Source organism: Annulohypoxylon maeteangense (genome assembly GCF_022496945.1).
Source record: "Annulohypoxylon maeteangense strain CBS 123835 unplaced genomic scaffold GGS22scaffold_3, whole genome shotgun sequence".
Lineage (NCBI taxonomy): Eukaryota > Fungi > Ascomycota > Sordariomycetes > Xylariales > Hypoxylaceae > Annulohypoxylon > Annulohypoxylon maeteangense.
This window is the reverse complement of record NW_025953250.1, coordinates 2,697,751-2,716,794: the sequence shown is the minus strand read 5'-3', so window position 1 is coordinate 2,716,794 and position 19,044 is coordinate 2,697,751. Positions and strand designations below refer to the sequence as shown.

Here is a 19,044-nt window from a genome sequence, read left to right as displayed (position 1 = left end):
AACTAAACTGCAGTGTGACGGTGCAGATTGTCTTTGGGTTCGCTAGGTTTAGCAGATAATGACTTGCCTAATTTGTCCGTACAAGTAGCTTGACGCGCCTGGGAACGCAGGAAAGCACAGGATGTCTCCCTAAATGAACTCAATCAACCCCTCTAAGCCCCACGTGAAAAAAAACCACACTCTAAACCTTGCCCCATAAAAAGTTTCTTTCCCTACTCAGGAAGCTCTAACTCGCTCTAACTCGGAACTTTCCCCCCTCTAGTTCTTTTCTCTTCTTTAAGACAAGAACTTGACAAATCCTTATTCTCTAATTTCTATATCCTCCCTTGAAATCGACTTCTTCGCTTTCTGCAATCCGATTCTTCCTACCTGCGTATCCTACAAATATAAAATCGCAAAACCACCGATATTTCCCCCACTATCAGAACGCCTGCAGTAGCCAAGATGGTGGAGAAGATCTACGTCACTTACAACGATGTAAGCAGATCTTCATCTTTGCCCGTCTACTTATTACTACCTCATGACTACCCCGCGGTGTTGTTCGTCTCTTGCAAGTCGGCGCAAGTCGAACCGCAGCTCCGAACGAGGTTATTTATGTGTTTGTCGTTCATTCTCTAACCCATATTGCTACCAACAGGTCCATAAGCTCTGCCAGGAGGCAGCCCCGAGGATCCTGGCTTCGTTCAAGCCCCAACTCATAATCGCTATCGGTGGTGGTGGTTACGTACCAGCCCGAATCTTGCGCTCTTTCCTCAAGCAACCTGGTAGTCCAAACATCCCCATCCAAGCCATTGGCCTGTCCTTATACGAGCAGCTTCCTGTGGCCGACCTCTCGAATGAAGCTACCGGCGCCGTAGACCAGATTGGAACCAAGGTCACTCGGACGCAGTGGTTGGATCTAAGCAGTCTTGGCGAAATCCAGAATTTAGTAGGAAAGCGCATCCTGATCGTAGACGAGGTTGACGACACCCGAACGACGCTAGAGTATGCCGTCAAGGAGCTAGAGAAGGATGTCGAAGAAGCGCGACAAAAGCTAGGCCCTCACGCCGAGAAGACAGAGTTCAGCGTTTTCGTCTTACACGTAAGTAGACTTGAGCCTCAAGGTGACCCGGTAGATTTGCCTGGGTCGTGAAGTACTGACGGATTTGATAGAACAAGGATAAGCAGAAGAAGGGCGTGCTGCCTTCCCACATGATGGAGGAATCGCGATATCTGGCGGCGCGAACGATAGGCGACGAATGGATATGTTATCCATGGGAGGCGACGGATATCGATGCGCACGACGAGCTGGCAATGAAGCAACTAAATAGCAATGGCGCCGCATAGGCGCAGTGAGTAAGTAGACGAGAAATGCAGCTAAAGTATTTCCTTTCCGGGTAGGTGGTAGGTAGGATAGATACGGCCTGTTGATAGACAACATGAGGGCACGCTCGATACACATCGAGGAAATAATAGCCCAACCCGAATAAACCGAGCACTGAAGAATAACGAAATATCGGAAGGAATTTCATGAAGTCAGACTTGAGTACGACCTGGGAGTTTGGCGGATTTTCTATTTTTCGACATGAGGGTATATATGATGTAGCCATCTTTTCTCTAAGCGCCGAAAGTCCCTTCCTTGATGTGTTTTTCCTTTAACTTCTTTTCTTGCTTCATGAATTCCCGAATACCCACCGGGACGTTCTTGTATAAGTCGTCATCCCAGAGGTCCTTTGCGATCTTGGGCTGATCTGCCATCTTCAGATCCGTTTTCCAGTTCGTCTCGCTGCCGCCACCGTCATCATCCATAGATACTGCGCTGGTCGGGCTAGCCCGGCCTGGCATACGTTCCTCCGCGCCCCGTACAGCCTCCACAACATTGTCTGGAGTAAGGTCCGTTTGCGATTGCCGAGCCTGCAACGCCGCTTCAGCCCTTGCCGACGCAGCAACCCACTCCTCCATATCGTCCCGAAAGCGGTCCCAGACACAGTTAACGCACCCGCTCATGCAGCAGTTGTCGGGTTCTTCTGGCCGCGGGGGGACTAACACGCCGGCTATTAGCGTACTGCGGTTCCGGATAGCGGCGAGGCGCTCGGCTCGCTCGGCTGGGCCGACGAGTCGCGAGCCAAAGATTATACGTGCCTTTTCCTGAGCTGTGGCCGGCTGCGCAGATGTTTGAGGCCCGGAAGGCGAGACGGCGGCCTTTTCGTCAGTGCTCTCTTTAGGTTTCCGCGCGGGTATCTTCCTAACGGTGGTCCGCGGCGACTTAGGCGACGAGGTAGGAGGCTCTTCGGGCTTGGCTGCGGGAATAGGTTGCGGTTTGTTGAGGATGGCTTCGTAATAGGGACCGAGCGGCGCTGCTTGTCCGGGAGAGGCTTCACCGAGGGTGCCTCCGGGAAGTCGTGCGCCGCTCGAGTAGAAAGCCCGAGGGGCCTGGGGTTGACAGGCGAGTGAGCTGAGCCTAGAGGCTCTTATTAAGGGTCTTGTGTTGAGCGGCATTATGAAGATTATGGAGCGCAGTATAAAATGACTGGGCGGGGGTTGATTTAGGATATCTATGTTGGTTGTAGGAGCAATTGCGTAAATGAAAAGAATTAAGAACGTATGTTTTCCCCCTTAGGAGATCCGGCTAGTGTTCGGGGCTTTCACGTCATCGGCAAGTACTAAAATTGGGGCGAGGGGCTTTATCACGTGGCATAGATTATGTATGCATGTATTGATAAAGTGGACATAGGTACGTACTTATCAATGTGGGGATCGGCGCGTCAGCATCCACCTACACATTCTAGACGCGTCTTGCGAGTTGAAATTGTTCCCGCAACATCTATATTAGATTGAAGCAAACAAAAGGAGGGCATCATCCGTTGCATTGAGTCTGATGAATAGTACTATTTTTGAAATTGATGGATTTGCATCTAAATTCATATGTCAGACACATTCCACATCCAATTGGTGGAGTAAGAGAATAACAGGCGTTGAGACTTAGGAAGTCTAGTCTTGGCTGAGGTTGAGATCGAGTGGAGATCCGGCTAACATAACTGAGTCCATGAAGTTCATACATGACCGAAAACGCCATGATCAGATAAGGGAAATTATTGAAGACATTCAATGGACTCTTCAGCTCCGAAGCGAAGGAAGACTTCGCCCACGACGAACGTTCCCGTAGACGATGCGAACATACCACCGACCTCGAATGAGCTTGGTCGACCACCTGCGCAACGACATAGACCGTCTTTCGCGTCGCCGACGAAAGCTAGTCTAGCGCGATCGAATCCCGACATCTTAGAGCGAAGAAGTGCCTCGAGGGCCCCGGAGGTCAGACCAGCGGGAGATGGTACGGAACAGACCAGTGGTGAGGCGCAAGACGCGCAATCTACGCCAGCCGATCAGCCATGGAGTCCGGTTCGACGCGCTACAGGGGCTATGGCTTCTAAGCCGCGAAGAACCCCGAACAAACAATCGGCACAACCAATGCTACAGCCTTCAGCAGGAAATCTAGAGTTGATGAATCCATTCAAAGGCCGTGCACTGAGGCGCTCTCCGCCTCCCGGCGAGCCCGTGTCAGAAGAGCCTGAAGTACAAGAAGCAGAAGGACGAGAAATACATGAGGAGCCCCAAGGACCGGAGGCAGAGGGGGAAGCAGAAGAACCAGAGGAACCAATCCAACCCGAAGAGCAAGAAGAACAAGAACAAGAACTCCCCCCTACGCCGACACAGAAGGGGATATCCGACCCTGCCTCGGTCAACACCTCTCCTATGGGAATTCATAATACACCTACAAAACGCCCTAGAAGAAGTAGAGCGTTAGCTGAGAGAATTAAGAGTTCTCCCCTCAAGCAACCGCCTCTCTTTCCCAAAGGACCTACCAAAGAATCTTTGCGCGAGGAGTCCCCGTCCCGCGCAGTAGTAAAATTAAGAACTCTAAGGGAACAACCGCAAAGGAACAAAAAAAGAAAATCGCATTCGGCTCGAAACGTTGAAGAGCCGGACCCATTAGCTGATAAGAAGACATTACGAGATTCGCTGCTCGCTGAAATTGCTCACTTGAAATCAGATTTAGAACTTGCTACTCGTGAGAATAATCGCTTACATCAGTTGCAACAAACAAGGCGGGGTAGTTCGAGGCTAGGAGGCCCAGAAGATAAAGATGGTCTTCTCGGTTTATTACGTCGACACATCCTACCACCTGAAAAGGAGGCGGCTCCCGATCCAACACAAGACTGGCTTGAAGCAGCGTTAAATCCAATTTCATTCCTCCCATTTAGCAAAGCAGACTCTTCGCTTCCAATCCTATTTGCTTCGCAGCCAGAAAGGACTGAAAAAGAAGAGACCGAGAAACCTCCAGCCTCGCACCATCCCATCGCCATGACAGCGGATGAAGAATTGCCTTATCTCCAGGTCTTCACGCCCTTGACATTTACTTCTACCGTGTCGATAATACCGCGAGACGAGTCTATATATCCGGGGCCTCTTTCGCAAAAGCATGTCGTCTCCGTCTCGTCTACGCCTCCCGGATTATTCGCCGCTAAGGTTGAAATGACGGTCAATACCAAATCATTGTCCATCACCGAATTGAGTGTACCTCGTATCGAGCCATCCGCAGTTTCCGAGCTGGGACCCTTCGTAGAAAAAGTTGTTCATAGCCCAGGCACCAGCGCGCTGACGAGAAATGTCAGCATCATCACCTGGGCTATGAGCGAGTGGCTCCGTGTCGCGACGAGGAGAGCACAGTTCTGGTGCGCCGTCGAGAGAGACCTGGGAAGCAGTGAGGGCCTTATGAAATGTGCTACGGAGATGCGAAAAGATACGAGGAAAAGAGGCTTAGGTCGGCGAGCCGCGGCGGATGGCAGCGATGACGAGGAGGACGAGCAGGAACTGGGAACTAAGAAGGCACGCCTCACGAAAACCGATTTACTTCCTCAATTGGGTAGGACGAATCTAGATCTGGAATTGTCTGACCCTACCGGCACGGAAGAGGTACCGAGTATTCGCATCCAGTGGCGTATTGAGTTCGACTGGACGGGAGAGGCGCAGAGCAAGATGGAGTTATTGCTCAGGGTCCCGGCGAAATGTGAGTCAAACAAACCTCTTAGTAGTCATTATGTAAAGAATAATCTAACCTTTCTACAGGGCGTGGGCACGATACGAGAGGTAGCTTGACGAGTATACCAGGCATGTTTGATAAACTAATCCGGGAGAACAATGATCCAATGGAAGCCCTGAGAACGGTGGTCGCCTTACTAGTCGGCGAGGGGTGAACGCTTGACGCCTATCCAGTAGGTAAAGAACAACAATCAAATGACGTTCTGCGAGTAAGTTGAGCCGTGAACTCATGGCGGGCTACGTTTCATGAGCATATGACGGGTCTTTAGGATAGGGAGAGCAATGCATCGGACTTCGGACTTCGGACTTCGGATTTTATCTGGCATCATACAAGATACCTACCTCCTACATAGGTACTAGGTAGGTAGGTTTGCTCCTCGCTTGATATTTTGGAATACGTCAAGGTCGCTGGGTCAAGGAACCTTGGAGCTACAATCTACACACTACACGCTACACACTACACGACGCTTAGCCCCTCATCTGTATCTGACAATAAAACCTGCGACGGTAAAATTCATAGTATAGCGTAGGAAGCACTTCGTTTGAAAGGATCGGAGTATAGAGCTGGTGTGGAATTTTGTTGATTCCAAGATACCTTAATGCGAGGCGGTTACGGGCGCAACAGCACGTCAAGCCTTCATATGAGCATGTACTCAGGCGACTTTCTTAATACTTGTGGGGATCCTCCTCGAGTAGCAAAATCCATAGTATATAGCACATCATGACCGTCTCGTCTCGTTCCTCCACCATCCGCATCAGTTTCCCTCACAAATGTCGTAAAGTATTCCGGTAACCCTTCCGGCTTCCCACATGCGACCCGATCAATCCACGTCGACGCCGAGACGCCGAAGGTCGGTCTTAGCCAGCTCGATCTCGGCCGTCAATTCCTTGTGGGCTTCGGGGACGTCGTGGAAGGTCATCACGTTCCAGCCGAGGCGGAAGAGCAGGTACGCGCCGAAAGAGACGAGGGCCCAGAAGGGGAGCTGTTTGTTTTTTCCAATTTAGGTTAGCTATATCATGTTATCGCTTTCTTTCTTTTTCTTTTCCTTTTCTTTTTTTTTTTTTCCTTTTGGATATGTTTGACGTATGTATTATTGACGAGTCGGCGAAGCTGCCAATTGAATAGTATAGAATGGGTAAGGAATTAGAAAGGAGAGGAACTGCACGTACAACGGGGACGATCTCGGTCTGGACAACCTCGGGAAGCGGAACGAGCTGCAGATATAAGGAGAGGTAGAGCTGGAATAAGATATTAGCAGGTACTTAGTATATATAAATTAAATATTAGAACCCTAGGTTGACGTACGGAGGTGACGAGAAGGCCAATGGAGATAGTTTGCTGTGCGCGCGTCATGTTGACTGGCGTACTTCTTCCGTGCACAACTAAATGAAAAGTGTGATAAGTATAAGAATCCCCTCTTATCTTGGAATTAGCCGATGTAGATAGATTATCAAATGAGCGACGGGAATGTTGGTGTTGGACAATTGTGTATGCGATCGCGATCTTGTCGAGGCCAGTTTTCGATATGTATTGTTCAAGTCTAATTTCTAATTTCCATTTACTGGCAGACTGGTAATATTGTACAAGTACAGTACACGCGACGCGGACTGGGGACAGGGAACAAGGTACAAAGGACACATGATTACTACTAGGTAGGTACCTGGGTAGGTATTTTCTAAACCCAGTTATCTGCCTTAACGAGTTATACATCTAAGAACTAGATATCACTGATAAGTGCATTCTCAGGGGTAAGCGATAACGACCAATACAACCTCTGTTCACATTGGTGGAAATTTTAACTTCTTTATGATTTATTAAGTACGCCTAGAGGAATGCCTTGAACAATGCCTCGAGCTGTCCACTTACTTACTATCATATAACCGATGTTATAGAAAAGTAACTCATAATAATATTCAAGGTCACCTGCGTTTCCTATTGGTAGCCTTCCTGTTAACATCTGCAACAGTCAGCTATGCCTATTCCTATTCCAGCTGAACAAATGTGCATTTCATGTGCATTTCGGTATACCCACGGACGTACAGAAAAACCCAACGATTCCAGCTGTTTCTACTCTGAATTAAATTTTATCTTATATGCAGTATATTAAACGCTCCATATGTTTGTCCGAGCTAACTAGGCTGGCGCTGACACGCGTCACTAATGTTCACGATTTGCGGTCGTAGAATCAACCTCGTCCAACATATCACAACCCTACCTATAAAAATTATCAACTACCTACCTAGCCTAGCCTTTCATCTTCTTACTATCACTTCTTCGGGGCTTACACCATCCTACCAGATACCTACATTTGGCAATGTATCCATGCCAGCCCTACTATCCGGGCAATTATGGCTATTACGTTCCTCCCGCGCAGCCACCTCTAGCATACGTACTAGCCAGTCATTTTGGTCCGTATGGGCTGGGTCCGGTTTCCGCGGCAGGTATGCAGTTCTTGAGCTATACTGCCCCTAATCTCAGACCCCTTCCACAACCGTTCATACCACAAGGTGTACCGTACGGTTATCAACTCCCACCCCCACCACAGCCGCCGCCGCCGCCGCCACCGCCACCGAGGGGTTCGCCGAGAGGTCGGTCGGCAGGACCTGTAGTGGGGGTGCGGTATCACATTGACTATAAACATCATTGTCACCATGAACCATATTACCACGAGTGCTGCGGCGGCTATTGCAGACCCGGTCATCAAGTTAGACGCAGACATCATTAACCGAGATCTGCATAATTTAGAAGGAGGATCCATTCTTCGAATAGTTGTTATATGGAGGTACCTGTCATTCAAAAATATGACACATGGTCCCAGCTTCTGGTATAGTAGGATATGGTTGGCGTGTGTGCTAGATTCGGCCAGGTTAAGGAACTGGGTGTAATGAATTATGAATTATGGTTAACAAGGGGTGTCTAATGATCCATTGTGTCTTCTACTTTTGATAAGGAGATCGGAAACTTGATTATGTTTACTTGAGTAGAAAACTTAGAGAGATATCTACCTATATTTAGTTATATGAAAATGCTTTTAGAAGAGACTTGAAAGAGGATACCTGTAATTACCATTAGAAAATGCTGTTATTTTAGGTCTAGTGTGGAAATAACCGAGACGGGGTGATGTTACCATAGCCAGTGACATTTTCTCCTGTCATTATGTCACATTTTATATATAGATGGCATTGATTCTACCGTGACAATTGTCGTATACTCTATCTAATGTGATTAGAACGTGGTACTGCAGCACTTGCTAGACCAATAGGGGCGGAACGAGAAGAATCACTGTTCAACCAAATCCGAGAGCATTACTTACTAAATGCCACTCTCGGGCATCAACCCGGCCCAAGGAATCATAGTAATAAACTTGGAAGCTAGTCTGAATCTCAAATAAGGGGCTATTTTTACGGATAGCCAAGTGAAAACAAAGAAGGTCAGTGTAGGACGGTTATGTAGAAGGGGGTTAATGGGAAATGTTATCGTACTCAGGGAAAGAGACAGAGCTAAAACTAGGTAGAACTAGGCGTTAGGTTACCTACCTACCTAGGTAGGGTGAGTATGATTAATTGGCCTAATTAAGGCAGTTTTATGTACGATAATTGGGTATTGATCTATGAACCTCAATCCTACCTATCTACCACCGTTCCGTCTATGTGGCCTATGAGTGTTTGGTGAGACAGGGACATGGATATTACTTTCTCCCAAGCCACTACATAACATCCCCTACGAGTGTGAGTAACATGAGGAGATTCCATTAATGTAAGAACTCATTAGGTATATTCGACATTGCCGTCGTTATCCCACTAAAATATCGTAAAAGCATCGCCTCGAAAACATTAGAATATCCGGACGAGAGCAAAACGGAGTTAAGTAGTACCTATACATCAAGACCCCGAAAGCCAACCCCGTCCATCTATTCTCGTCCTTTTAATTTTAGTAAATTCTCTTTTCTCAGAGGAAACCAAAAGTCAGTATGAAGACAATACCCAGCAATCCTATTACATTTTGCATTATCGTCTCGTATTTTAATAAAGATGACTGGCTGACTGGTACCTGAGTCGGAGATACGCTTGCTGCCGCGATAGAAGATGTACTACGAACAGCAGTGGTGCTATGGGAGATAGGAACGCTAATAGGTGTGATGGTAACTATAATACCCTGTGTTAGATTCATAATAGACTCTAAAGCAAAAGCGTCGAGTCATCAATATACCTGTCGCCGTAGAGCAAGGCACCTTCGTGGTATTTGCAGGGGGCGTGGAAGTGTTGGCCATAGGATAGGGATAGCCACCTGTTCCCACCACAGAGTACGAGCTAAACCTCGTATAATTGATGCTAGGCTGAATCGTAGTTAGACCTACGGGAGCGACGCCCGAGGCATTAGTCACATTGGCTACGGTGACGGAGATGGTGGATTGAAATGTGCTGGTCACTGTAGTGGTGCCGGGAAGTGTCGTATCCGGAAGTTCGAACGGGGTAAAGGTGATGCCACATTGAGCCAGATATTTGGTGACCGTCTCAGTAACGCTTTTTGTGGTGGTGGCATCTAAAATATCGCCTCCTAAATAATCCTGCGCAACCGCAGTGGATGCTACTAGGTAAACGAATGACAGCAGCCAGTATATGGCCATCGTGAACGAGAGACAGTGAGGAGTGCGTCGCGACCTGATATAGAGACCGAGGGTGCTTGGCCGGAGAGATGGCAATCGCCTTTTTTTATATCCATAACAATACCTTCGCCCGCCCCGCCTAGGACATGCCCTATGTTGTATTGTTCTACATCCTGTTTTCCGCAGAACCAGCTTCAGATTAACGGAGCATTTCAATTTGGGCTCGTGATAAATGTGGGTGGCACGCGCACCGCTTTGTATTTGAAGAATGGGTATACTAGAACTTGAGATCAATGTGTTTGCTCCAAACACTATGGAGATTGTGTCATACAACGAGGATAACGGAGATTACAAGGTATGACTTAGATCATCGCTGAAACATGCGAGTGGTCGAACTAGTGTCAGGAAGCGTTATTGCTGCCATTCTAGGTATTAAGAACAATTCTCGACGGACACGTATCCATATTTTCATCGGATCGTGGGGTCACGAAGAATCGTCTGAATACGTCCCTACCTACCTAGGTAGGTAGGTATATCACGAGTGTAAGTGACGACATAATAGACTCGCTATGACCTGATTCGAGGCTCCAGGAGACTGGGAGGATTTTTAAAATTCATTTTTGTGTTGGTTATTATCTAGACGATGAAAGATTAGCATTATGGATCACAAAAAAGGGCCAGGCAAGTTGCCGCGTAGGTGTTGAACTTCTAATTCAGAAGAGCAGAGCAGACGATTCTCTTTGCTCGCCAAGATCGACCCGAGAGATGTTGGTTACCGATCAAAACGGATTCTCGCGGCGAAACCTAGCATCGCACACACCGGATCGTTGAAATTAGGCATATCACGAACACGAGGGACCTCGGTACCTTCTTATCTTCCGTACGGTATGGTTTGCTCGATACACAAACGCCAAATGTGCTTCAAAACTCTCTAAGTCATCACGTTCCCGTAGAACAGACGAAAGGTAGCCTTGCCAAACAAATTAACCGATAGTGAGTGATGACATCTCTGACAAACATATAGGCAACCAGTTTTTTCTTATGATGCGATAGAATCTCTAGATTACGGTGATCTGATGTAACAGTCTCAGATTTCCGTCCCCCGAACCACGAATGTGTTCCTAAATCGTGTAACTTGTTACGAGACATTTCGATAGACTGGAGTACGGTATCCTCACAAGGCCCCGAAAGCCGGGGTCGATCGAAGTTCTCGTAAAATAAGTACTGACAGCTAGCGTTTGGAATTTCGAAGCATCATAGAGAAGACCGTCGGCTATAAGAGCTTGGGAGATTGAAATAATTATACCAATTATCTGTATTTATAGGATCTCGATGGATTTTATAAATGATCTGTTGTAGTCATACTTCTTGGACTTTCCTCGTTGACCGAGTGAGCCTAGATTAATAGGTATCCTTTAGTAATTGAGTTGATTTTCACGATGGGTATTGGAAGTTCTCTACTTCATTCTAGGATAATGTTCCTAAAGGGAATATTGAAATTCAGGATAGCTGTATCAGTTGGAAAATAGAAGTAGCAGCCATGGAGGTATCTAGGGAAGCGCGTAGGGAAAGAGAGGGTGACGCGTCTTCCCCGCTAGTTCAGCTTATTCGTTTAGTTAGTGGGCGGGCACCTTCCAGACCCGCTGTAAAAAGGTACAGAGCCTCACGTTGCTCACCTAATTTTTCCCGGATAGGGTTCCGATTAGTGGAAGCACTACTCGTCGGGGACCTTCCCGAGCTCGGGCATCCAATCATTCGTCGTTAAACCAATCTCGAGTTGGTAGGCACCAACACATCTATCGCCATCATCACTGCCGCAAATCTAAAGAAATATATATAAACTTAGTTATGTAATAAACCTGCCTAATAGTTAAACATTTGTCAACTACTAGGCACCTAGTCGGAGACTTTCTTTTTTTTTCCTTCCCCCCCCTCACGACGGTTGTTTATGTGACCGCAGGAATCATATTTGAACTTCGATTTGGGATGGACCGCAGATCATGACGCCTGATCAGATACAAGTCCTCTTTAAGGACATCCCCGAAAACGAAGAATTAGGAACCCAGACACTACAACAGATCTTCGATGTCGCACAGGAGCTGAAGGAAGCGGGGTCTCCAGATCTTCAGATCTTAGCTGCAAGTATTGCTATTGGAAGTCGAGAAGGTGAACGATCTCTTCATTTCTTCACTTCTTCACTTCTTAAACATTCACATATTTCCCAAATAACTTTATATGTTCACATAATACTTATAGAAAGCACCTCGCTAACATCCTTTTCTTAGTACTATGGAGAATACCGCTTGGAAAATCCGGGTTACTAGATTTTTTCCTTGAACTCCTGAAAGGGGATAACTTAGATCCGGATCTTACAGCATTTGCACTTCGTATCATAGGGAATACTTGTGCAGACAAAGGTCTGCATGTCCGATTTATAGCCCAGTTCAGTTTTCCTTATGCTTACTATATATAATAGATGAAAACCGACAACGGGTTATTGACTCAGGTCGTCTACCTGAGCTAGTCGGTCTGTTATATCATCACACTTTATTACAATTCGCCATTCCAGTTCTATATAATATCTGTGTAGATTACGGTGAGGATATTCAATTGGATCGCAAATATATGGATGTCTTCTAATGAGTTATTAACTAGAACCTGCTCAGATAGCTGTATCCAAAGCGAACTTGACTAAAGCCATAATTGACTTCCTCATAAACCCAGAGTTACAAGATAGAGCGTCGGCGTATTTATATAAATTGGCAGGCCTTGTAGCAGCGCAAGGTAAGCAAACTTTCAGCCCAGATACCTACCCAACGCAGTTTGGCACTAACGGAATTCAAGATATCGAGCCTAATTTATTCGTCCCACAAGCACCTCATGTTCTCCTATCTCGTGCCACCTTGGAAGCCTCCAACCCAGAATCTACAGATCTAGATAGCTTCGTAGGACTATCTACTGCCGCATTAACATATCTCTCCCATCAGAACTTCCAAGAGAGCTTCCTCGAAACCCCAGACTCCATCAAAGTGTTCCTTGCAGCCTTTCAAATAGTCATCGAAGCCCCCCGTATCTTCGAAACCGAAGACGCTGAAGAACGAGCACAGCTCAACCAACTGCAGGCCACATATACCCAGACCTTAGCCGATCTATCTGGAAACCCTCTCTTTGTATCTCTCTGTCCCCTAGATGGACCATTAGTCGACTATTTGCTCCGATGGCTCTCTTCCTCTCAGCATGTACAGTTGCAAACAGCAGCATGTCTCGCGCTCGGCAACCTCGCCCGCTCTGACGCCTCCAGCATCGCCCTAGTACAGAACTTATCTATCCACAAGCCGCTCATCGCAATTCTCTCGCCCCCCGACTCTGATTCTTCAACTCCCGACCTCCAGCTCCTCCACTCCGCGCTCAGTTTCTTAAAGAATCTATCCATTCCCCCTAGCAACAAATCCGTGCTAGGCTCGGCTGGGATCCTGGGCGCGGCCATGCTCCCCCAGACCTGGGCCATGGACACGCAACCACAGATTCAATTTGACGGGGTTTCTCTCGCACGCCTTCTCCTCGTGAACTGCGCACCAAATGTGCGTCGTGTGTGCTTACCCCTAACTCCGACCACAGACACGCAAGAGCAGCGGACACCACTCCACGAGCTGATGGAGCTGCACCGCAAAGCAGATCAAGACCCAATAAAGATGGAGACAGCGCGCGCGGTAGCCAACATCTGCCGGGTTTTGTACTCCTCTATGCCGGTAGGCTCTGCGTTGCTCCCTGCCTCTGATACAGCAACTCCTCTACCCGAAGAAGAAACTGCGTCTCTATCCCTGTCTGCAATAGACAAATTTTATGCCGTACATCCCGCGCTCGCCGACACGCTTCTGTATCTTGGGCTACAAACCAAATTTCCCGTCCTCCGATCCGAGCTATGGTTTGTGCTTGCGCTGATGGCGCGCTCATCTTCCGGTGCCAGTGTCGTAGCCCGGTTCCTGCATCAACGGCCTGAGATCGTGAACGTGCTCGTCGAGGCTGTTAACGGAGAGAAGGCACCTGGAACCCAAGACCAAGACGCCATCGTCCAAGAGAATACCCCAGAAGAAGAAGAAGAACCGGGGTCTACACCCGACCTCTCGGCGCTAAGTGGACTGGGCCAGTTGGAGCCGCAGCAAGTTGACTCGGCTCAGGCGGCAACCATGGCGAAGGTAGACCGGGAGAACGGGCTAGTGCTTATCGCCGAGCTGTTGAAACGGTGTCCAGATGAATTGCCTACTCTGGCAATAAATAAATTTAGGCGTGTATTGAAGACGGGATGGGGAGCTAATTGCTAACGATGAGAATAAGGTGTGAGACGTTAAGCCTGGACATGGGAAGACCGATCTGTAGAACGTCGATATTATGGGCTTGGTTTAGCTTGTCCTAAAGGTTAGAAGATCAAGTTTGTTAGAAGCCTTTAGAATACAAATCCTGGTAGATCTGATCGTTGGATGACGCTCTTCTACCAATCCCTATAAAATTTGTTGAGCTTGCTTAACCATTACAACATTATGCCCTAGCTCATGTGGCACTTCGCGGTTTCACGTCACATTGGTTCGAAGACGTAGATCATGTCCATTCATTTTTCATTGAGAAAGACCTAGAGCAAACCGGAAGATGCAATAATGGCTTCAGTCTTTTTGTGTGGCGAGAGAAGGGTGATATCTTTTCTCTCCTGGCTACACAGAAACCGCAAGCCAACCCACCATGACCAACCAACAACACAACGAAAGCAGAACCCTGATGATGCCGTCCGTACTCCCGTGCAGACCCTGTCTGAGTTCAACCCCCATCTTATTTCTTGTTAGCCTCGGCCTCGGCCTTGTCCCTAGCTCGCTTCTCCCGTGCGCCTTGTAGTCGGGCGTCACTTCGGGCCTTGCGGAGCTTCGCGTAGGCACCACCCTCGATGGCCTTGGGTAGCTCGCTCTTCTTGATCTCTGAGATGCCCTCGCCGACGGGAACGATGGGGAGGGTCGATCCAACGATGGAAACGGTTTGGGTATTGCTGAGGTCGATGTCTTTGCTGTCACCGGCCTTGGGGTGCTTGGCGCCCTTACGAGGGAAGACGATCAATCGGGCCTTGTAGGCCTTCAGACGGGCAACATTGGCGGCGAGGGACTCTTCGCTAAGATTCTGGCGACGGTGATCGACGGAAATACCAATGGTGGGAGCTACGAGACGAGGGATACCGGCTTCCTATAAAAATGTTAGGAAAGATAATCCAGAAAATTACACGTCGAGTTTGAATTTGCGAAGAATGTACCTTCAACTCAGTGAGAGTGAAACCACGTCCGGCACGAACGCGGCGGTTGTACTTGATAGTCGGGCATCGAACGACAGGTCTTAGCTTGTCAACGGGTCGAGGGGCGACAGCGGCGGCCTTTGCAGCACGGACAGAGCGGCGGCGGATCTTCTGGGTGGGCTATTTTCCATCACAATGTTAGAATATCTTGCATTTTATAATCTCGTCGGTATGGTTTTTATATAGACATTCGTATCCATACCTGGTTGAAGTGAGTTCGAACCCGTCGCTGCCAATCCTTTCGGAAATCTATGTACTTTGGTTAGTTCATTCGTCTTGTTACTTCTAGTGCAATCGCTCGGTTATCGTCGAGGGATGGCCTTGGGTTGACATACGGTTGTGCTGGATCTGGTTGTTGTGCTTGATCGCCTGTAGTAAATTGACATGTTAGCGTATCGATTATTCGAAATGAGGAATTTCTCGTGTATTTAATAGCAGCATAGCAATCGAAAGATAGTACTAACCATTGTGACTGATTGCGATCAAGGGTTGGTGATTATGGAAAGAATGGTCGTGGATCGCAGGTCTACTCAATTCCAATTCCCGGATTGGAGGCACGAGAATTTCCTTAGAGTAGCAGGCTTAGACCAACCCGCACTTTCGCCAAATTTTTTGAAGGGCTTGAAAACCCTACAATTTTTGAAAAGTGGCTGTGCGATTTTGTGTGTTAGATGTGGGGTCATTAGTGGCTTGATTTGATGTATTGGGTACGAGATACAGGTACCTATTCCGGGTGCCGGAATGGGATCCACTTGAAATTGATAGGCGGGGCAATGGAGTGTCTGCATTGTGCAAAAAGTTAAGAACGTTCTCAGTGACAGAGCAAGTCATGTGGCTTTCTACATAGTATCTACAATCACACTCTGTCATACTACGACCTATGTATTAATTAAACAAATATATACTGAGTTTCTATTTATGTCAATATGACAGATTGTTTCATAGCAGCATTGAGTATACTGATTGTGTTATGTATTTGCCTTTATGTCGACTATATTTCGCATATGGTCTACTACTAGGTACTAATAAGCATTCTTCATATTAATCTATAGATGTCTCAGTCTCTAGATGATTATTTGGAAAGTATTCACTGTCTATAGTATTCCTCAAATTGTAATTACCTGCCTAGGTACTTACTATGTAGTCTCTTGCAATTTGATATAGCTTTAACCTACTAGGTAGTATGCTAATTACTCTCTACGTAGAGAGCCACCCAACTTGGAACTTGAATCCGAGTCACATTACATAACCATTGAATCTTAGTAAGACACAGGACGCACTAAGTAAGCCCAGAAACCTTAGCCAGGAAAACTTGGTATATAAAACAAAAAGAAACCCCAGTAATCATCCAATGGTAATCATCCTAACGGTTGTACCTCGGAGTTCACCTCAATCAATGTGCCTGCCTTGGTAGCTCAATTGGCTAGAGCGTGGGACTTTTATCCGATCAGATTGCGGAATCCCAAGGTTGCGGGGTAAGTGCATATCAACTCCAGGTCATTGACACATGTTTCCTGTGAATCATCATTAACAATAAAACAGTTCGACCCCCGCCTGAGGCGCATAATTGCATATTTTTTTTTCTCTCCATTTCGGTTATCTTTTTTACCTAACAATGGTGTTTCCGTATCCAACTGTTTGATGTTTATTTTTGAGTTTATAAGTTAGGTGTCATAATGGGAGCCGCGTGTCTTATTAAACCTCAGTTTGCATAGGAGGTAGGTTGTAGGTAGGAAGGAAGCATGATTTCATTAGTTTCTATGATATCTCAGTTGACAATCAATCTCCACATTTGATGTGGTAAGAAGTACATGGATACTTTGTTTTGCGTCATCGGTATTTAATCTAGATCAAATAATAAATAAAACTAACTTCTACCCAATCAATGGCTTCTCTACCATGATCTGCAGCAAAATCGCTATCCGGCAGTTAATTGTCTTAGCCTCCCGGCTTGAAGTTTTAGAGAGATGTGCTCTCCTGAGAAAACCTCACTCCTATCCTAGGAGATGCTTCCATGTCACATCTTCCCGCCTCACCGACGGTGTATTCCGCGGTCTCACGGATGACCGTCTACCCATGTCATGGATCGAAGCATGGAGACTCCAGCAAGAAGGGAAGAACATCGCTTCTGACGAGGCTCGGTCGCAGGAGCGCGATCTCACACCTAAGAAAATGAGCGATAGCTACCACCGAGTTGTGCTTCCGCTGGGACGAGACCCGTGGCTTAGTGATACATATATCAACTCATCGGGTCAAATAAGGTCCTAGGCTCCTTTCTCTCATTCAATAGGCGCATCCTCTAACTAGATGGATGTGATATAGGTTAGGTACGATATTCATGGACCTCGATGCTTTGTCCGGCATCATCGTCTACAAACACACCGGACCCGGCGTTACTGTTGTGACTGCCGCTCTCGATCGTATCACTATCGCTCACCCGCTGACCGAGATATGTGATCTCGAATATAGCGGGCAAGTAACATACGCATCTGGGAGAAGCAGCGTAGAGATCACATGCAAGGTCGCCAGGGCCAGGGACGAAGGCGAGCCTAGCAAGCCTGAAGACGTGCTTCTCACGTGCACTTTCACGATGGTAGCCCTAGACCCGACGACGAAGAAACCCGTCAACATACCGCGTCTCCTCGCCTCCACGCCTTCGGAAGAGGTGATCTTCAAAGCCGGAGAAGCCAAAGCCCTGGCCAAGAAAAAGAACCTCAAAACCTCCCTTCTCGAGACGGAACCAAACGATCCCGAATCAGCCCTAATCCACAAGATCTGGCTACGGCAGCTCGCCTACCACGATCCTAATAACAGTATCCGGCAGCCGCCGAACGTGATCTCTATGTCTAAGACCCAGCTCTCGACCGCCTCGATCATGCAGCCGCAGTACCGCAACCGGCATCAGACTATGATTTTCGGAGGCTTCCACCTGAAACAGACGTTCGAGCTAGCCTTCTGCTGCGCGGCGAGTTTTGCGCACGCACGGCCGACGTTTATCAGTGCTGATCCGTGTACATTTCGCAATCCGGTTCCCGTCGGCAGCGTATTGTACCTAACGGCTACTGTCGTGTACACGGACCCGTCGCTGTTAGAGGAAGATGGCAGCGAGCCGCAGCAGAGGGATCCGAAGAATCCGATGACGCGGCTGCATGTTAGGGTAGATAGTAAGGTTCGGGACGTCGAGCATGGGAACGCGAAGCCAACGGGCCAGTTTAACTACACGTTCTTGGTGCCAAAGGATGTTAAGGTCTTACCTCGTATGTTTTACCCTTCATTCTTCTCCCGTTATTCTATACAATGTCTGTTTTTCTTGCTATTATATGTGTTTATTATCACCTCGATTCCCCTACTTAGATTACCCTTGCCACCATTGTTTCCAACTCTCCTGGAAATAAACAGTTCGCATACTCACTGAATTGTGCAACGCAAGCCCCAAATATATAACTAACTTGTAATGATGTAGATACATACCAGGAGTACATGATGTACATTGATGCAAGGAGGAGGGTGCAACTTGGAGATGTAGAAGATCGCCGAGAGCATGTCACCGAATTGTCGACTGAGAACGTTAACCTTACCGAGTGAAACACATACTATTTAATTCCTAATTGTGAAGAATAGGTGCGAGCAATTTAATTATAATGACTATTGGCCTTAAGAAAGTTGCCAAGGTTGATCAAAGTTAAGAATCATTAGATTTTGGTCATATAATATTATATAGTGAATGGTGATACTTATGTAGATAGGTACGTTATAGTTGACAATTTCAGGCTCCTTTTTATTACTACCTATCTTTGGCTGTGTATCACTGTAAATATAGTCGCTAGTGGCCTCTATTGCTATTTTTAGGGACCCCTCATAGTACACTGACCTCCTGTGATATAGGGCCAGTCCTGTCGGGTGTGACCACCTGGGCATTCACTTAAGTAGTGCCAAAGGCACGGGAAGGCGCTACAAGCAAGGTAGTTAGTACGTAGGTACCTAGATGTATTTATATAGATATATTCCCGCTTGAAAGAACTTTCG

General features: G+C 47.3%; 9 protein-coding genes and 1 non-coding gene across 10 annotated transcripts; 6 read left to right on the top strand and 4 right to left on the bottom strand.

Moving 5' to 3' along the window:
* Positions 1-444: 444 nt before the first annotated feature.
* GGS22DRAFT_198226 (PRTase-like protein) lies at positions 445-1,785 on the top strand (the record flags this gene model as incomplete). Its single annotated transcript, XM_047966109.1, has 3 exons — positions 445-477; positions 638-1,081; positions 1,153-1,785. 3 exons carry the CDS (start codon positions 445-447, stop codon positions 1,324-1,326), a joined length of 651 nt encoding a protein of 216 aa, XP_047822347.1. The 3' UTR covers positions 1,327-1,785.
* Positions 1,365-2,588, bottom strand: GGS22DRAFT_98182 (oxidoreductase-like protein). The gene has a single exon (XM_047968608.1). The coding sequence runs from the start codon at positions 2,476-2,478 to the stop codon at positions 1,597-1,599; it is 882 nt and encodes a 293-aa protein (XP_047822346.1). The 5' UTR covers positions 2,479-2,588; the 3' UTR covers positions 1,365-1,596.
* Positions 2,589-2,786: 198 nt separating this feature from the next.
* GGS22DRAFT_156060 (uncharacterized protein) lies at positions 2,787-5,427 on the top strand. The gene is made up of 2 exons (XM_047960310.1): positions 2,787-5,050; positions 5,110-5,427. The coding sequence occupies exons 1-2, from the start codon at positions 3,088-3,090 to the stop codon at positions 5,235-5,237; spliced, it is 2,091 nt and encodes a 696-aa protein (XP_047822345.1). The 5' UTR covers positions 2,787-3,087; the 3' UTR covers positions 5,238-5,427.
* A 40-nt stretch (positions 5,428-5,467) lies between these two features.
* GGS22DRAFT_156056 (dolichol-phosphate mannosyltransferase subunit 3) lies at positions 5,468-6,729 on the bottom strand. Its single transcript, XM_047960309.1, has 3 exons — positions 6,389-6,729; positions 6,253-6,321; positions 5,468-6,065 (listed from the first exon to the last, which is right to left on the bottom strand). Exons 1-3 carry the CDS (start codon positions 6,434-6,436, stop codon positions 5,904-5,906), a joined length of 279 nt encoding a protein of 92 aa, XP_047822344.1. The 5' UTR covers positions 6,437-6,729; the 3' UTR covers positions 5,468-5,903.
* Positions 6,730-6,917: 188 nt separating this feature from the next.
* Positions 6,918-8,203, top strand: GGS22DRAFT_156055 (uncharacterized protein). The gene has a single exon (XM_047960308.1). It carries the CDS (start codon positions 7,398-7,400, stop codon positions 7,806-7,808), a length of 411 nt encoding a protein of 136 aa, XP_047822343.1. The 5' UTR covers positions 6,918-7,397; the 3' UTR covers positions 7,809-8,203.
* A 478-nt stretch (positions 8,204-8,681) lies between these two features.
* Positions 8,682-9,711, bottom strand: GGS22DRAFT_156054 (uncharacterized protein; the record flags this gene model as incomplete). Its single annotated transcript, XM_047960307.1, has 2 exons — positions 8,682-9,228; positions 9,293-9,711. Coding segments are annotated over 2 exons (616 nt in total), but the record flags the coding sequence as incomplete, so codon positions are not given.
* A 1,760-nt stretch (positions 9,712-11,471) lies between these two features.
* On the top strand, positions 11,472-14,317 carry GGS22DRAFT_98112 (ARM repeat-containing protein). Its single transcript, XM_047968607.1, has 5 exons — positions 11,472-11,855; positions 11,975-12,106; positions 12,166-12,285; positions 12,345-12,473; positions 12,534-14,317. Exons 1-5 carry the CDS (start codon positions 11,690-11,692, stop codon positions 14,009-14,011), a joined length of 2,025 nt encoding a protein of 674 aa, XP_047822341.1. The 5' UTR covers positions 11,472-11,689; the 3' UTR covers positions 14,012-14,317.
* GGS22DRAFT_98095 (60S ribosomal protein L13) lies at positions 14,261-15,607 on the bottom strand. Its single transcript, XM_047968606.1, has 5 exons — positions 15,483-15,607; positions 15,354-15,387; positions 15,221-15,267; positions 14,980-15,138; positions 14,261-14,912 (listed from the first exon to the last, which is right to left on the bottom strand). The coding sequence occupies exons 1-5, from the start codon at positions 15,483-15,485 to the stop codon at positions 14,511-14,513; spliced, it is 645 nt and encodes a 214-aa protein (XP_047822340.1). The 5' UTR covers positions 15,486-15,607; the 3' UTR covers positions 14,261-14,510.
* An 815-nt stretch (positions 15,608-16,422) lies between these two features.
* GGS22DRAFT_t27 lies at positions 16,423-16,518 on the top strand. The gene has a single exon. It is a non-coding gene; the product is annotated as a tRNA-Lys (tRNA).
* Positions 16,519-16,885: 367 nt separating this feature from the next.
* Positions 16,886-18,766, top strand: GGS22DRAFT_156047 (Thioesterase/thiol ester dehydrase-isomerase). Its single transcript, XM_047960306.1, has 3 exons — positions 16,886-17,279; positions 17,341-18,275; positions 18,482-18,766. Exons 1-3 carry the CDS (start codon positions 16,918-16,920, stop codon positions 18,601-18,603), a joined length of 1,419 nt encoding a protein of 472 aa, XP_047822339.1. The 5' UTR covers positions 16,886-16,917; the 3' UTR covers positions 18,604-18,766.
* The last annotated feature ends 278 nt before the right edge of the window (positions 18,767-19,044 follow it).

Bases quoted from the DNA above. Each gene is read 5' to 3' on its own strand.
- GGS22DRAFT_98182 (XM_047968608.1), bottom strand. From the start codon at position 2,478: ATGCCGCTCAACACAAGACCCTTAATAAGAGCCTCTAGGCTCAGCTCA.
- GGS22DRAFT_156060 (XM_047960310.1), top strand. From the start codon at position 3,088: ATGGACTCTTCAGCTCCGAAGCGAAGGAAGACTTCGCCCACGACGAAC. The intron at 5,051-5,109 runs GTGAGTCAAACA...ACCTTTCTACAG, and splicing joins GCTCAGGGTCCCGGCGAAAT to GGCGTGGGCACGATACGAGA.
- GGS22DRAFT_156056 (XM_047960309.1), bottom strand. From the start codon at position 6,436: ATGACGCGCGCACAGCAAACTATCTCCATTGGCCTTCTCGTCACCTCC. The intron at 6,322-6,388 runs GTACGTCAACCT...ATCTTATTCCAG, and splicing joins TTGGCCTTCTCGTCACCTCC to CTCTACCTCTCCTTATATCT. The intron at 6,066-6,252 runs GTACGTGCAGTT...AAAAACAAACAG, and splicing joins AGACCGAGATCGTCCCCGTT to CTCCCCTTCTGGGCCCTCGT.
- GGS22DRAFT_156055 (XM_047960308.1), top strand. From the start codon at position 7,398: ATGTATCCATGCCAGCCCTACTATCCGGGCAATTATGGCTATTACGTT.
- GGS22DRAFT_98112 (XM_047968607.1), top strand. From the start codon at position 11,690: ATGACGCCTGATCAGATACAAGTCCTCTTTAAGGACATCCCCGAAAAC. The intron at 11,856-11,974 runs GTGAACGATCTC...TCCTTTTCTTAG, and splicing joins TGCTATTGGAAGTCGAGAAG to TACTATGGAGAATACCGCTT. The intron at 12,286-12,344 runs GTGAGGATATTC...GTTATTAACTAG, and splicing joins TAATATCTGTGTAGATTACG to AACCTGCTCAGATAGCTGTA.
- GGS22DRAFT_98095 (XM_047968606.1), bottom strand. The intron at 15,268-15,353 runs GTATGTCAACCC...CAAAGTACATAG, and splicing joins CAACCAGATCCAGCACAACC to ATTTCCGAAAGGATTGGCAG. The intron at 14,913-14,979 runs GTACATTCTTCG...ACATTTTTATAG, and splicing joins TCACTCTCACTGAGTTGAAG to GAAGCCGGTATCCCTCGTCT.
- GGS22DRAFT_156047 (XM_047960306.1), top strand. From the start codon at position 16,918: ATGATCTGCAGCAAAATCGCTATCCGGCAGTTAATTGTCTTAGCCTCC. The intron at 17,280-17,340 runs GTCCTAGGCTCC...GATGTGATATAG, and splicing joins AACTCATCGGGTCAAATAAG to GTTAGGTACGATATTCATGG. The intron at 18,276-18,481 runs GTATGTTTTACC...GTAATGATGTAG, and splicing joins GGATGTTAAGGTCTTACCTC to ATACATACCAGGAGTACATG.